The following is a 16,490-nucleotide window of genomic DNA, read 5'->3' as shown; positions in this document are numbered from 1 at the left end:
ATTAAAGAGCACAACTTAGACCTTATCTAAGTTATACATGGCAGAAAAATACACAATAAAAATTAGTAATGTAGTTTTACAAAATAAACACATTAAGCTTTGCTTGACATGCACAACTGCACGACTCACAGTGACTATTATAAATTTAACTTAGACTTTGGAAGTACATCATCATCACTAACAGTATGAATAGGCATTTGAGGATTATCACATACATCTCTATCAAAATCATCACAGGATGCATCAGTAGTAATCTAATCTTCTGATCTACCTACTTCTAGATTATACAATCTTTGAATGGGTCTAATCATTTCTCCCTTTTTAAGTTTTGAGCCTTACACTTCTTACAAGTCCTTCTCTACCTTTAAAAACATCTACAATAACCCCAAGAAGCCACTTCAATCTAGGGAGGTTATCCTCCTTTATCAACACAAGGTCACCCTTAGACAAATCACATTTCTTATCGAGTCCTTATACAACTTGAGGCAAATTGGTTGTAAAATTGTTACTCCAAATTTTCCAAAAATTTTCTAGGTTCTTTTTTCTTAAAACTTCTCTTTCATTCAAGTCCCTGGAAGTCACCTTACATGGCTCAAAATCTATTAAGGATTTACAGTGCGGGGCTCTTCCTAGGATAAAATGTGAGGGAGTGAGATAATGAATGGAATCAAGTTCATCACTCACATAGGTCTGGAATAAATACAGGACTATTTCTACTAGTATAGTTCCTAATTCACTCTTACTTACATAGTTCAGATTTAGTGTCTTTCTCCAGGCAAGCTTAACTGACCTAATGAGTCTCTCCCACCAACACCCCCATCAGGAAGCATGAGGGGCTATAAAGTTCCATTTGGGAGCCAAGTGGCCATACAGCCTTTGTACTTCATACGTAGCAGTTACAAGTCTTTGCATTATCTGAATATTTGACACTAGGTAAACTTCTCCTGGCAACAAATCTTATGGCCAATAAGCAATCAGGCAAGGATAAAGATTCTGTAAGCTCTAGGTGTACGGCTCTTACAACACCAGAAGTGAACAGCAATACACAACATTTCTTACTAGGATAATCAGCATAATCTAAGCCTGTTACATCAAAGGGTGGAGAAGACCTTACTCTTTCTTTAGGTAATGGAGCCACAGGCTGACTACAAGGTTTTGAATCATGCCAACAGCAACTTAAACATTCCTTTATTACTGTCTTAGCTAATCTCCTCATTACTATAATCCAAAAGTTACTCCGTAGGGATGAAATTACAGTATCCACACCTGCATGCTTTAAAAACCTGTGCTGAGATCTGATCAACAGTTTAGCAAATTGACCCTTTGGAATTATGACAGGATGTTTAGTGTCATAGTTCAAGTTAAAAAACTCAAGACGACCTCTAATTCTTAATAAGCCTTTATCATCTAGAAAGGGGTCAAGATTTCTTAATTTAGGCCAATGAGGAATAGCCTTTTTACCCAAAAGTGCCTTTATTTCTGCAGAAAACACTTCTCTTTGGATGCAGTTAATCAACTTCAACTTAGCAAAATCAATCTCTTCAGTAATGGGAGGGCCTGCCACTTTGTTATTACTATTTCTACAATTTGTGATAAATCTTAAGACATAAGCTGTAACTCTTAGCACCTTGCTTGATTTACTGTATCGATCTAAATCTATCAAAGGGTTGTCTGGCATGCCTTGTACAGACAGCAGTACTTTCTATGCCTATTTCATCTTTATACTTAACTGGGTTACCTTCCCTTTCCTGGTATTGGGATTCTTTCAACATACTAGGCCCATAGAACCACATAGTACTATCCACAAGATTGTCTGCCAACAGACCTCGTGTTATCAGGTCAACTGGATTGTCCTTACTTACACAATGTTGCCAGCAACTTGGAGGTGTTAACTCTCAGATTTGCTTTACCCGGTTAGCTACAAATATGTCCTTCTTACTAGCATCTCCTTGAATTCATGACAGAGCGATGGTAGAATCTGTCCAACACCTAACTCTAACACTGTTATCTAGGTTAAGGGTATTCCTCACAAAGTTGACTAATCGTGAACACAAAAGAGATCCCATGAGTTCTAACCTCGGCAATGTAATTGTCTGTATGGGAGCAACTCTTGACTTAAGAGGACACTAATGACACCTTATATGAGCCGTTCTCCACAGGTACTCGTAGGTGCACACAAGCCCCATAGCCCTTTTCAGAGGCATCACCAAACCCATGTAGCTTCATATGACTAAGCTTCCCCCAGGCTTTTTGTGAAAAATAACATCCATCTATCTGATAGTTCTTAAAATGCTGACTACTAAGGAGCCATCTCTGAAACTTTAGCTTCAACTCTAATGGCATTTCTTGATCCCAAGTCAAACCCAGTTTCCAGAGTTCCTGAAAAAGTATCTTGACATACATAACATATGGACTAATTAATCCTAAAGGGTAAAAAATCTTAGCTATCACACTAAGGATACTTCGCTTAGTAGAGACTACTTCTACAAAGAAATCTGAGTGTATGCCATCAAAGGAGAAACTGTCCTGCGAGTTACACCACTTGAGGCCTAATACAGTATTGGGTTCATCAGAATTTATAAAGGGTACCTTGTCACATAACTGAGAAGTAATTAGCAAACTATTTGATACAAGTTTTGTAAGGTCCATACTAGCATCAGCTAAAATGCTACGGGCTTCACAAAATCTATCAGCTGCTTCTACAGCAGAATCCGCACCACTCAACCAATTGTCTGTATACATGTTAGCCTTCAAATCTTGGGGACTTATCCAAATGATGTTTAATTGTGGCATTTAACAGAAATGGGCTCGCTGTGTTACCAAAGGGTACACGTGTGAGTCTCATGTGCCGTATTGTACCATCGTCTCTTGGCCACAAAAATCTATGAACATCTCTGTCTTTCTCTTGTACACTAATTTGCAAAAAGGCCTTTCTTATATCAGCTGTAACAGCAATGGGCCAACGATAAAAGTGAATGAGCACCTCAACCAAGTAGGGTTGAGTGATGGGCCTGAGGACAAACAGTCATTCAATGATACACCATTGTAACAAGAGGCAAGAGGTATCAAACACAGGTCTTATCTTAGTACTTGAACTACTTAACTTCACTACTGGATGATGAGGCATATAGTACACAGGACTCACACCTGAAATTTCCTGCCTTGGTACCTCTTCTATCATGTGATCAGACTCATAACTATCAAACACTTTTTGATACTCTTTCTTAACCCTGGATAGGTACGGTCCTCGGACACCCCTTTAAGGGTATACTCGGACGCGAACGACCCCGACGCCAAAAAAAATTCTTGAAAAATCAGTTTTTGCAGTAACCTCCTTTTTTCTTTTGCCAAAAAAAACTTCAATGAATGCTTAAAACAACTGTAAAGATAAATACTACTCATCTGCAGAAAAACTATTTATTATAAATATTTTAAAAAATTAAGTAGAAAAAAAAAAGACCTGACATAAAAATTCATAAAAAAAAAGTTTATACATATATACACAAGTCCTTTTAGGAATTGATTCTTGAATGTTTAGGACACATCTTGATGTATTTTGGATGAAGTCAGACCCATGGAGGTGAAGATCTGAAATGAGAAAAAAAGGGTAACTTTTTTTGGCCAAAAAAAATTGTCCAAATTTCATGAATTTTTTTGGGTACCCAAATGAAATAGGAAGTGGCTAATTTTTTTAGGGAATAAACATATGTTATCCTAAAATAGAAATATGTAAAAAAATCTTCATTATTTTGTAAATTACATTTATATCAGGGGCCATATCTAAAGGTAATTTTTTGAGTACTTGGAAATTTCGTAAAAAAATACATATATTTAATATATAATATGATATTTATGCAGGTAAAAATATACCAAAATATCACAAATTCTATAGGGAACAAGAATATATATAGATAGGGCAGCTTACGCTTCGGATATGTCCACAAAATGGCCGCCAACCACACTGACTCAGACTCCCTAATCTGCCACTTGAAATGTAGGAAGGGTATGTCAATTTCAAGGTGTTATTTACTAATCTAATTATTATTGGATATGCATAAAAATTGTATGGTGGGTTGCTGGATAATTGTCGATTATTTTACGACTATAAAATTAAAATTCTGACCCAAAAAATTTTTTTTGAAGGGAAATAAAATCGAAAAAAAAATGTAAAACAATATTTTAGCTAAAAAAATTTGATGATATTCAATCAAAAAAAAAGTAAACAAAATTTTCCGACAAATAAACATCTAGAGGAATCATTACTCTGTGATAGTTCCTTAGTACGTAGTAATTTTGAAAGAATTGGGAAAAAACGAAAAAATGGCAATCACCGGAAAATCGAACACATACCTATATATACGCCATATCTGGCTAAAAAAAAGATAGGCATGGGTAGCCAGATCATCTAGAAACACTTTCCAACACTATAAAAATATAAGTTTTGCGACACTACTTGCCAATTCCTTACGGTAACATGACTAAGCAAAAAAATGCAAAACAAATAAAAAGGGGCACTCGTGGAAAAATGGCCATTCTAATATACGGCATTTCAGAAAAAAAAATTTCAGCCACGTGCTTGGCAAACCATCAAGACATATTTTCCGACAAATAAACATATAAATGAAATATTACTCTGTGATAGTTCCTTAGTACGTAGTAATTTTGAAAGAAATGGGAAAAAACGAAAAAATGGCAATCACAGGAAAATCGAACACATACTTATATATACGCCATATCTGGCTAAAAAAAAAATAGGCATGGGTAGCCAGATCATCTAGAAACACTTTCCAACACTATAAAAATATAAGTTTTGCGACACTACTTGCCAATTCCTTACGGTAACATGACTAAGCAAAAAATGCAAAACAAATAAAAAGGGGCACTCGCGGAAAAATGCCCAACATTCTAATATACGGCATCTCAGATAAAAAAAAAAGACATGCACGTGTTAGCCCAACCATCAAGGCACACTTTCTAACACATAAACATGAAAAAAAAATCAATAATATACGGCAATTCCTTACTACGTAGTAAATTTTTACAAATATTGAAAAAAAAACAGAAATTGGCAACCGCAGTTAAATACCCAATATACCAATAACTACGTCGTATCTGACAAAAACAAAATCACGCATGGGTAGCCAGATCATCTAGACACACTTTCCAACATTAAAAAAGCAAAAGTTTTACGACACTATTTCGCAATATCTTACGGAAAAATGACTTGGCAAAAAAATTAAAAAAAATTAAAAAGGGACACTCGCGGTAAAATGCCCGACATTCTAATATACGACATCTCAGATAAAAAAAAAGACATGCACGTGTTAGCCCAACCATCAAGGCACACTTTCTAACACATAAACATGAAAAAAAAATGAATAATATACGGCAATTCCTTACTACGTAGTAATTTTTACAAATATTGAAAAAAAAACAGAAATTGGTAACCGCAGTTAAATACCCAATATACCAATAACTACGTCGTATCTGACAAAAACAAAGTCATGCATGGGTAGCCAGATCATCTAGACACACTTTCCAACACTAAACAAGCAAAAGTTTTACGACACTATTTGGCAATATCTTACGGAAAAATGACTTGGCAAAAAAATGAAAAAAAATGAAAAAGGGGCACTTGCGGTAAAATGGTCCTCGTGGTGATGAACGACATTTTAACTAAAAAAAAAAACATGCACATGGTAGCCAAACAATCCACCAAGACTTTCCACAACTGATAACCTATACAAGTTGCACCATTCTACGACAATTTCATAATACGTAATAACTTTGATAATTAGGCAAACTACCTCAGAAGGGTAAACTCGGACGCGAACGACCCCGACGCGTCTCAGAAATCGGGGAAGGAGTACAGCTACAGCAATGCACATCTGGACACTACTAGAGCGTGTAGGGGAGACACCTCCTGCAGGTCGATCACCCACAAATTCAGTCACAGGGGTGAGTCACGTGAGAAAAACCTGTTTTTTTTTGACGCTCGGGGTCGCAAACGACCCACCGTACCTATCCAGGGTTAAGCTCCTTATCGTGTTCTAACTTAACCATTAGCCTACCTAACCTTTTATGGGCTATGACAACATTATTCAAAAGCTTTTCCTTAGCAGAATCATCCTTCCATGGCAGTGCAACCTCATAGCGACCATTCACAAACTTCACAGTACTCTCAAATTCTTTGAAAACTTTGGTTTCACTATAACTTTCAACAAGTTCCCTAGGCTTAACCCCTACATTTTCCAAATCCCGAAACTTACACAAATCTTAATCTGAAACAAAGGAGATACACAATAATTGTGGTACAGAGTAGGTATAAGAGTCATTGGTTTTATACAGCCTGCCACTCAAGACATAACCAAAGAGAGACTTCATGGCTACAGCATGGTTAATTTGGAAGGCATCTACAGGACAAATCTGTGTCGCAGTAGAAATCTATACCAATCAGTATATCAATTTCAATGGGAGAATCATGGTGGTAATCATCAGCTAATACAACATGAGAAAAAGAATCAAGCAATGAATCTGGTACAACAGGCCTAACCAAGGGTTGACATATTCTGGGAATCTCCGCAGCAATAATAGGTACCACTTTCTTGTCAGAGTCCCACAACTTTAACTCAAACATTTCTCTGTTCATTTTTTCCACTACTATGACCACCAAAACTAGAGTATGGCATAGGTGCACTAGTGATCCACTGTGCTTTACACTTCTTCACAAATTTGCTACTAATATAAGACCTGTCTGCACCATTATCAAACATTACCTGAGCAGTGACAACAGTACCATCACTACCACTCACCTGAACTTTGGCTGTTTGTAAAATGGCACAGTTACCACCTTGCCCTGTTAGAAGTGCCACATCGCCAGGCTTGTCACTGCCAACAGCACCTTCCTTTGCTTCACTTTCCTCCTCCTTTAGGTTCATTTCCAACCTAACGCCACACATTAAGGTAGAATGGGCACAGTTCCACTTTGTACATCTTGTACGAGCTTTACAGTCTCTTGACATGTGTTCACTCTTCAAACACTTGAAACAGGCCTAAACTTCTTATTTTTTCACCTCGCTCTTTTCCACTCAATTCTAGCACACCATAACAGTTTTCTGATTTGTGCTTCTTGGCACAGAAACTGCACATTATGTTTTCTTGCTTGGACGAAGCATGAAGGGCTGCGGCTGAATACACCTTGTCTTTAGAACTCTATTTTCAATTTTCTTTACTTCACTACTACTCTTTCCCTTAAAGGCTTCAGACCTTTCTAATCTTGAAATTTCCTTGTCTAAGAATGTTAATAACCAATCTAAATCACTCTCATGTCCATCACCATCCCTGGCCCACTCTAGCCGCAGTTCACTTGGCAAATGAGAGAGGATGATGGGTGTAAGAAACACTTCACAATGTTTTCCTGTGATACCTAGTGCCTCCAAACTGCGTATGTGTATCAGAATGTCATCTCGTAATTTCCACAGCTGTGCCACACCCTTGGGTCAGCTGACATTAATGTTGACCTCACCATTTAACAATGACTGGACATGAGCAAAAATATTCCTTTCTGGCTTGTAGTAGCATTCCTTCAGTAGTTTGCAGGCAACCGGGTAATTAGCACTGGTATGAGCTAGTCCCTTCACTACATTCCTGGCATCTCCCTCCAGCAAAGACTGGAAATAAGTGAACCCACACACTGGAAGGTCTGTTGCATCGATGTGGGAATTATATTGATCCCAGAAGGACTGCCATTGGGTCACTTCACCATTAAACTTCGGTGACATCCGACTCTCGAGATGAAGACTGTCCATTTATAATGCCAGGTTTAGAACCAGGACACACTGCTGCTGCTAACTTCCTTATCTGGTCTTCAGCTTGTATCCTAGGCTGGACACTTAAAGGTTAAAGGTGACTGGTTTCAGTTCCGGTTCCATCAGAATAGATGCTCACCAGAACGTCAGCCGGGCAAGCCCAACCCCCCACTATGGTGCCATACCACAGCAGTAGCCTCCCCAGTAAACAGCTTAAACTCACGGTCCTGGGCAGGGATCGATCTCTTGCCATGCGAATACTAGGCAAACACATTACCACTGTACTAGCCAGGAGGCTACTTATTGTTCTAAACTCGGGCTTCATCCAAAAGTTGTTCTAGTTCTTCTTCAGCTACATCAATTTCTATTGCTTCTTGGACTTCATCCAACTCAGCTAGTCTCTGGTCGTATTCCTTGATGGCATACTCAAATTGACGAATAGTTGTGGTGGAAGACTTCAGAAGGTCACTCAGCGCCTTGGAAGCTCTTGTCACCCATCCTCGACATGTCGTCCTTGTCCATTATCTTCACTGCACAAATTACTTATTTTCTTAGAGGGAGTGTTCCCGGGACTGGGCACCAAAATGTGGGGTATTATTTAAGCCCACATCGTGCAGGAAGGTAAGGAAAAGGAAAAAGGAGAGTGCCCGGCTCAAGGAAACACCATGTTTTTCTTTAAACCTCTGATTTTATTAGAACAACTAAGCTCTTAAGTAAACATAATGAGACGTACATTAAGCAAAAATAGTTACAAAATTCACACTCATAAATATGATGACTTGTAAATAACAAATATTAAATTAAATATACTTCAATAAACACTTCAAGTAAGAGAAACAGAATTAAATATATAAACAAGAAAACTAACAAAAAAAAAAACATTGGAACATGAGTTATAAAAGAAAGCAGCGGTGCTATTTCAGATACACTATAAGGGAATTCCTTTCAAGTGAATATGCTGAAAACACCTTTCTAAATTCAACACTAGGGCTATTGTATCAACTTGTAAAGCACAGGCTCAGTGTGTATAGGGGACTTGCAAGTGCAGGCTCATTTGAACTTAGCACAACACCCAGGTAGCTGATAGCTGTCTGCTATGAGTGATGTCACTGATGGAGTCCTCGAAAGGAACCATCTTCTAGGTTATCACTGGCATGCCTTTATCTCACCAAACCCTCAACTACCATTCGTGATAAAAAATATTCAAACATTGCTCCACTCTCCTGCATGAGGCTGGGGAGGGAAGGTACTGGAGAACACACAGCACCTCCCCTGAAATAAGTTTTTCCTTCGTCAAAAATAAATTTTCTAGGTTATTGTGCTGTGTGGTATCCAAGGACTTGGTACCAGAGTATTAATAAGTAGACCTGTGCCCATTCCAGGTCAACTGCCTGCAACCAAGCAAAATCTACAACTCATGCACATGTTCCCAAGTAAAAAGAAAAACTAAAAAGTTTCACTCTTACCTCGCGAGGATGACTGAAGGATTCTGGCTGCCTGACATCCATTACCCTGCTTCCCCTGAAGGGCCTGATTGATTAGATCTTTTCCTTCAGGCTACCTCAGCATGGGTTATGAATGTACCAAATTACATGCAAGAATGTTGTACTCTTTGAATTTGTTTCAGGTAGTGTTTGAAAACCACTCAATGCTCAGACCAACCCAGTAAGATCTGGATGTCCTGTAATTGCATGCATTCGGATTGTGTTCATTAAACATGAAGTGTATCCTATACATACAGTAGTGCACATGAACTGTAGTCCAAGAGCCCCTGTCTCGAGACAAGCTGTAGAGTCTGGAACTCATCTAGACAATCATAAACTCACTCTCTCTCTCTCTCTCTCTCTCTCTCTCTCTCTCTCTCTCTCTCTCTCTCTCTCTCTCTCTCATTAAAAGTCCTAACGCAACACATGTGCTTAGATTAATACCATCTCTTTACATTAAATTTTGAATTATTATTCCTTCTATTTATTTTCCTTCCTTTCATAGCTTTTATTAAATTATTTTAGCTTATCCTTTCCCTTCAGTAATGTTTGATACCTCCCTGCATAATAAATACAAGCAATTTAGTTTAAGTAACTATAATGAAGAAAACAAGAGTTTAGTCCACAGTTAATAGAATAGTATCTATTAATATTTTATCTTACATTCTTTCATCTTTTATTTGCTTTTCATTCCTGTTAAATACACATTTTTATTGTTCATTATATCCTTTCTTATTAGTTATTGTCCTTCTTTCCTTTTCTCAATATTTCCCATAATATTTTGCGTGCTCTATTTACATTAATAGAGATTTTAGATATAAACGAATTTACTTCATTAAACCTGAATATTCTTCCTTTGTTGTCGTTTTCCGATGCAGTCTTGCATCGATTTGTTTTATAAAGAAATGTTTTTCCTCTATCTCTTATTTCTTAATTGAAAAATTTGAATCTTTTTAAAAATAAATCTCTGTAAATATAGGAAAAGATGAGATCATGAAATATGTACAGCTCTAATTTCCATTCATCTTTAATTTGTAAAAAAAGAAAAAAAAAAAATCCCGGTTAGAATGAAAAAGGGGGATGACAGCTCTGATTCATTTACGAGAGAACTGAACTGATTGCGGGAGATGGGAAACTTCATTTCCTGTTTGATGGTGGGGCTTCAACCTAACAAATTAAAATTTTAGTTTATAATATTTCAACATATTTCATATAATCATGTAATGGAAATTCTAAAAGCTTCATTTAAATAAAAGTGCAAATTGGTTTGTTAACAAATAAGGAAGTTACCTATATAAATTTCTAATTTCTTTATTTCTATTAATTAAAATAGAAATTCTTATAATAGAAAATTACTCAAGCATATCATAATCAAATAATAATCCAATTACCAAACCTTTACCTTTTTCATAGCGAGAGAGAAAATTCTTATAACTGTAGCCTAATGCAATTTTTTTTTTCATCAATTTATATTACATATCAAATATTACTTAAACAACGTATGTAGGACTCCATTTTGTTAATTTCTATTATTAGAATTTCCATGTAAAGGGTTTATCTCTGAACAGTTTACATGTGTTAACTATAAGGTTATCGTGTAGGCCTATATTTGTTTGTTTTTCATTACTGCATTGTGCAGGGAGAAACGGAGCGTAGGGTTGGTGCAAAGAAGTGAAAACGTTGGGCTGCGCACAGCAATCCTAATAGCGAATACTCAAAACTTTAGTTATATACTAAATGGGTCTCTGAATCCCAAATGACCGAATCTGCGAGGATAGAACCTGCATTTATCGAGAGCTGACTGTAATAATGAAGAATGCATGAGGTGAAGTAAGATAATGATTGTGGTATCAGACCGTCAGAGGAGGATATGTATTAATTCTACAGCAGGTTTTTTTTCTAGGATCCACTACTAATGATTAAAATTCCATCCTTACAATAACATGACTTTCTTATATTGTGCATACATTGATGTTGTAGAAGGTAGACAAAACTTTACTTTTTAAGTTATGTATCAATTAATGATCACATTCAACAGACTAGATACTGTACACATGTTAGACCCTAACATGCACAGATGATATAAACAATATATACACTAACTGTCTTCATAAACATCACTGACCATTGTATCTTGCAAATTAAGAAGTAAACACTGTTCTATTCCTGCAACTGAAAATAATAGAGTACTGTACTGGTATACAATTTTCGTTAGAGGTTGATCATTGATGTTCACATCTCTGGATGAGACTGTTTTACCTTTGTTAAAGCCAAGAGCTCAGGACATGAGGAGGGTGGATACCTCCCTCAACTCTTTTAAAATCTTTAAGCTTAAGAAGGCAGTGTGTGAGCGAGCAGTTGGGTTGTAACTGAGAGGCAAGGTGAATGAAACTAAACTTTATTAGGCAATCATCGAGTTTATATACAGCGACTTACGAACAAGAACATCACCTAAATTCAAACATAATAAAACATGAGCTAGCATGATAACACAGGTTGGTATATTAACAGTGCAAGGAAGAGCGAGTGATATGATAAAAAATCAAAACCGTTACAGTGTATGAGTGTATATGAAACACGTGGTACATGGATCACCGCCTAAAAATAACATTGTTGTGACATAGGGTGCCCTGCTCTGGAGAGACGTACTGTAGGCAGGTCATCTGGCGGGAAATAGGCTTTAAGTGATCAATGGAGACCCACAAATGTTAATTAAGAAATCTTTCTGCGCACAACGGACAACAAGGGGGCATTAGCTGTGGCTTGCTAGTGCGGTGTGCAGGAAAACGTGCATTGCTGAGTGTAGATGTGTCAGTATGTGTTGCTTTGCTGGGGGCTTGTAAGTCTGGCAGCAGGGAGTAAATTTTCCCACAACGTGACGTAAGCACTTTAGATTGTCGGAGGAGGTTGTAGATATAAAAAATTTGGCAGGGATGACCAACGGGTCGCCATACACCTATTCAGCTGCTAAGCCATACAGGGTATCTTTAGGAGTGGTTCTTAATCCCAGGAGAACCCAGGAAAGCTGAATAAACCAGTTGAAGTCATTGTAGCAGGACATCAAAACTGCTTTGAGGGCGCAATGAAAATTTTCAACCATTCCGTTAGCAATAGGGCTGCAGATGGTTGTCTGATGTAGAGTGATTCCTAGGAGATTCGCTAATGATGTTCACAATTAAGAGGTGAACATGGCACCTCTGTCAGAAAAAAATATGCTCAGGAATACCGAATCTCACTATCCACCCTGCAAGCAAGGCAGATGTACATGGGGCGGATGTTGCAGTTTCCATGGGGATGTGAGAGGCCATGAACGAAATCAAACACCTATCGGCACATAGGAGCAGGTATCCATAGTCTCGGTCTACTAGTACTGACGTCACAGAGGATGGTGGCGTTGGAGTCGTCAAGTGGGACGTCTTCCAAATGGAGGGACTTGGAGGATGTCCTATATGCTTGGTACTCTGGATCTTTTCGTTGGGCTGCTGCCAAGGCATTGTAATCTAGTCCCAGGTGAATGGCAGCCAATATGTTTCTTGACAGGGCATTGGCAATGGGTTTCATTTTCCCAGGGACATGTTGATGGGTGCAATTGTATTCAGCCACGGCAGAGAGATGTCAGCATTGACGGCCGAAGCCGGCATAGGACTGTTGAGGGAAGGTGTACACCACAGGCATGTAGTTCGTGCGAATGACGAAGGGCTTACCTTTTAAGAAGTGGTGAAAATGATGGACAGCCAAGTGCACCGCCAGCAATTTGCAGTTGAAGGTAAAGTAGTCAGATTCTACCTTGGACAGTTTTCTACTGAAGAAGGCCAATGGGCAGGGTGAGTTGTTAACCATCTGCTCAAGTACTGTGCCAATAGAGACGTCACTGGCATCAGTGGGGAGAAGGAAAGGTGCATATGGCACGGGAAAAGTGAGAGCAGCAGCGTTCGATACGGCCTTCTTTGCATTTTAGAAGGCCGCTTCTTGAAGGGGACGCCACTTCAGGTCTTTTGGCTTGCTCTTGATGGAGGTGTAGAGGGGGGCACAAGTGGTAGCGATGGCTGGCAGGAAACGGTGATAATAGTTGATCATGTCCAAAAGTTTTTGAAGTGCTTTGACGGTCGAGGGCGTGGGAAAGTTCTGAACGGCTGCTACCTTCTCAGGGAGGAGTTGGACTCTTTCAGGAGTGATGTGGTGCCCAAAGAATGATACTTTGTTGGCGCCAAAGGTATAATTGTCATACCAAATTACAAGGCCGTTCTGTTGTAAGCGGTCGAGCACAATGTGTAGGTGATGGGAGCATTTCCCTTGGAGGAGGAGAACACAAGTGTGTCACCCACGTAACATACACAGAATGAGAGGTCTCCTAAGATGCCATCTATGAGGTGTTGAAAAGAAGCCCCAGCATTATGAAAGCCAAAACAAGAGTAATTGAAGGTGTATGTACTACAGGGGGTGGTGATGGTGGTCTTGGGGATATTCTCTGGGTTCATGGGCACCTAATAATACACATTCAGGAGGTTGAGTGTGGAGAAAGCCTTCGCTTTGTGCAAGTAGGTCACATCAGTGATATTTGGAAGGGAGTAGTGATCTGGTTCTGTCTGCATGTTCAAGCACCTGTAATCCCAGCACAAACACAGGGAAGTCTCTTTCTTTAAGACAATATGTAAGAGTGATAACCATGGGCTGGAGACCTTTTAGCAAAGGCCCACTTCCTTTTTAGCGAAAGTTTGTAACGGACCGGAGCCAGACGCCTGAATCTAGTGAACACTGGGGGCCTGTCATCTTGATATCGTGATAAATACTATGTTTGGTGGGAACTGTGGCCATTTGGGGAAGTTCTGGATGGAAAACTTCTGAGTACGACATGAGGAGGTGGGCGTAAGCATCCATTGGTGCACTGATGTGAAGAGCAAGGTTAGAGGGGGCGAGTTGAAGAGGTGTGGACAAGTAAGAGTCTACGTTGATTAGCCATTAGTGAGCGACATCAAATAGGAAGGGCTAATGTAAGAGGAAATCTGCGCTGAGGATTGACAATGTGACATCAGCAATGAAAAACTTCCAGAGATATTTGATGCTTCCAAACGATAATGTGAGGTTCTCATGACCGTATGTGGGTATCGCAGATCCATTGGCAGCTACCAGGCAGACATCGGCAGATTTAGACAGACATCATCATATACTGGAGAGTTGCCATAGCAGAAGAGAATGGCAAGCACCCGTGTCTCACACACTCATACCTGTTTCATGTAAAAAGAAAAGATTAGTAACAGGAGAGGCCACTGCCACAAGCTATGGCCTACTTATACGTTTTTTGGTCACTGACAACTATTCAAACATTTCTTTGCAGCAGCCCTGAATCTGGAGTGGTATTAGCATAACTGCAGCCAATGGGCGTCAGTAAGTGGCTGTAGAGGTCATTGGTTGGGGCATGAGCAAGCGGTTGGTGGTGGGTGGCTTTGTCGCCGCTCCAGCACATCACGGGGTGGCTATCTGTGTCCTACTGCATTCATGTCATCTTGGGATTGATGTTGAATAGTTATCATATTCGTCAGGAGTGGAAGTGTTGATGGGGGTCTTAAAAGTGGTGAAGTGGCTGTCCATACGGGCATTGACTTTGGTCATCAGGTCCTTCATGGGCAAAATATTGACATCAGGTATGGCAGCACGTGCAGGCTCAGGGAAACGTCGTACCCAAAGGGCATGAAGTAGGCTCACCTCACGAGGAAGGCCATAAGTGGCCGGTTGCAGGCGAGCAATACTGGTAATTTCCCTGAGGGCCAGCAATGCCTTTTGATTTCCCAATGGTTATTGAGTGAGCTGGAAAAGTTTGGCTATACTGGCAGCTTGCAATGGAGAGTACTACTCCAGGGTTTGAAAGCGTTGTATGCTTTTAGGGTGTTCCCTTGCTTGCAAAGCCAATCAGAGATTTCCAGGAAAGTGTCCTTGGGGTCGATGACAAAACATAGTCTGCTTAGATGCTTGACTGAGTCACGCCCTTGATGTGAAACTGGACTTCAGCCTACTGGAACCAGACGAACGCTTCTCCACTGGCAAAGATCAGCAGTTTCATTGAGGCAGCGTGTGCCAAAGAAGCAGATTCGGTGGGTGACAACTTCAAACAGTAGAGTACAGCAGTGAGGGGGCAGATGGGAGGGTGCGGACACTCCGCTTGTCACCAAGGAGCGAGTGAGCAGTTAGGTTGTAACTGAGAGGCGAGGTGAATGCAACTAAACTTTATTAAACAATCATTGAGTTTATATACAGTGATTTGCAAGCAAGAACATCGCAAAAATTCAAGCATAATCAAACATGAGCTAGCATGATACCGCAAGCTGGTCTATTAACAGTGCAGGGAAGAGCAAGTGACAAAATAAAAAATCAAAACCGTTACAGCGTACAAACATGTATGAAACATGTGCGGTACAGTGGTAAGGGTTATTTAATTGAGGTTTAATCAAGTTTTTGTTTCTTATGTGAAAGATTTTCAAACTGTATACAACACTATATGTATCTGGGTTTGTTAATAATTGCTACAGGTGATTTGTTAGTTTGGACCTTTCAGTATCCTCACTTATTAGAATATTAAGGTTTTAAGTTTCAGGGAATATTGAGGTACATTTAGTTATGTATAGGAAGTGTATCTTTAGATTCTAAAGTAGTCTTTCAAATATTTTTGCTATCCTATCCCTTGTTGCCCTGCAAATCCCAGACAGTGATTCAAATTCTTGTTGTAGTTCCAATAATGTAGTGGTGTCCTGATCATCAGTGCATCTAACTAGGGCTTATGTAGACATTACTAAAGGACCTTTGCAAAATTCCTTCGGCGCCTATCTACACACCCTACTATATCTTGTCTTCTACTTTATCCTTGTTCCCAATTTCTTTCTTCCATCTTGCTGTCCAACCAGTCAACTTTTATTTCGCAGTGCAACGGTTGTGGCTTCACTTGGTTGAACACTGGCGCAGAATGACCTACCACAATTTCAGTGCCAGGCCATTAATCCCAAATTTGAGTATCAAATTAATCATTGCATTGAACTATAGTAAACCTTATCCCTGTGCTTTCTCATGCCATTCATATTGAGAAGAGAAAATCCAAGAGGATGGAATAATAGGTAAGAAGCATAGAAGAATTTTTTTACATGTTATTTTATCATTTCTAAATTGATTTCACTATTCTCAGAGTTATGACTTCTGGTACTCCTTTGAC

The 16,490-nt window shown here is 39.2% G+C and overlaps 1 protein-coding gene across 1 annotated transcript; it reads right to left on the bottom strand.

Annotated features, from left to right (window-relative positions):
- Positions 1–883: 883 nt before the first annotated feature.
- Positions 884–1,678, bottom strand: LOC137615847 (uncharacterized). The gene has a single exon (XM_068345537.1). The coding sequence runs from the start codon at positions 1,676–1,678 to the stop codon at positions 884–886; it is 795 nt and encodes a 264-aa protein (XP_068201638.1).
- Positions 1,679–16,490: the final 14,812 nt, after the last annotated feature.

This window comes from Palaemon carinicauda, chromosome 22 (assembly GCF_036898095.1).
Source record: "Palaemon carinicauda isolate YSFRI2023 chromosome 22, ASM3689809v2, whole genome shotgun sequence".
In the NCBI taxonomy this organism is placed as follows: Eukaryota; Metazoa; Arthropoda; class Malacostraca; order Decapoda; family Palaemonidae; genus Palaemon; species Palaemon carinicauda.
This window is presented reverse-complemented; position numbering and strand designations above follow the sequence as displayed.

Bases quoted from the DNA above. Each gene is read 5' to 3' on its own strand.
- LOC137615847 (XM_068345537.1), bottom strand. From the start codon at position 1,678: ATGCCAGACAACCCTTTGATAGATTTAGATCGATACAGTAAATCAAGC.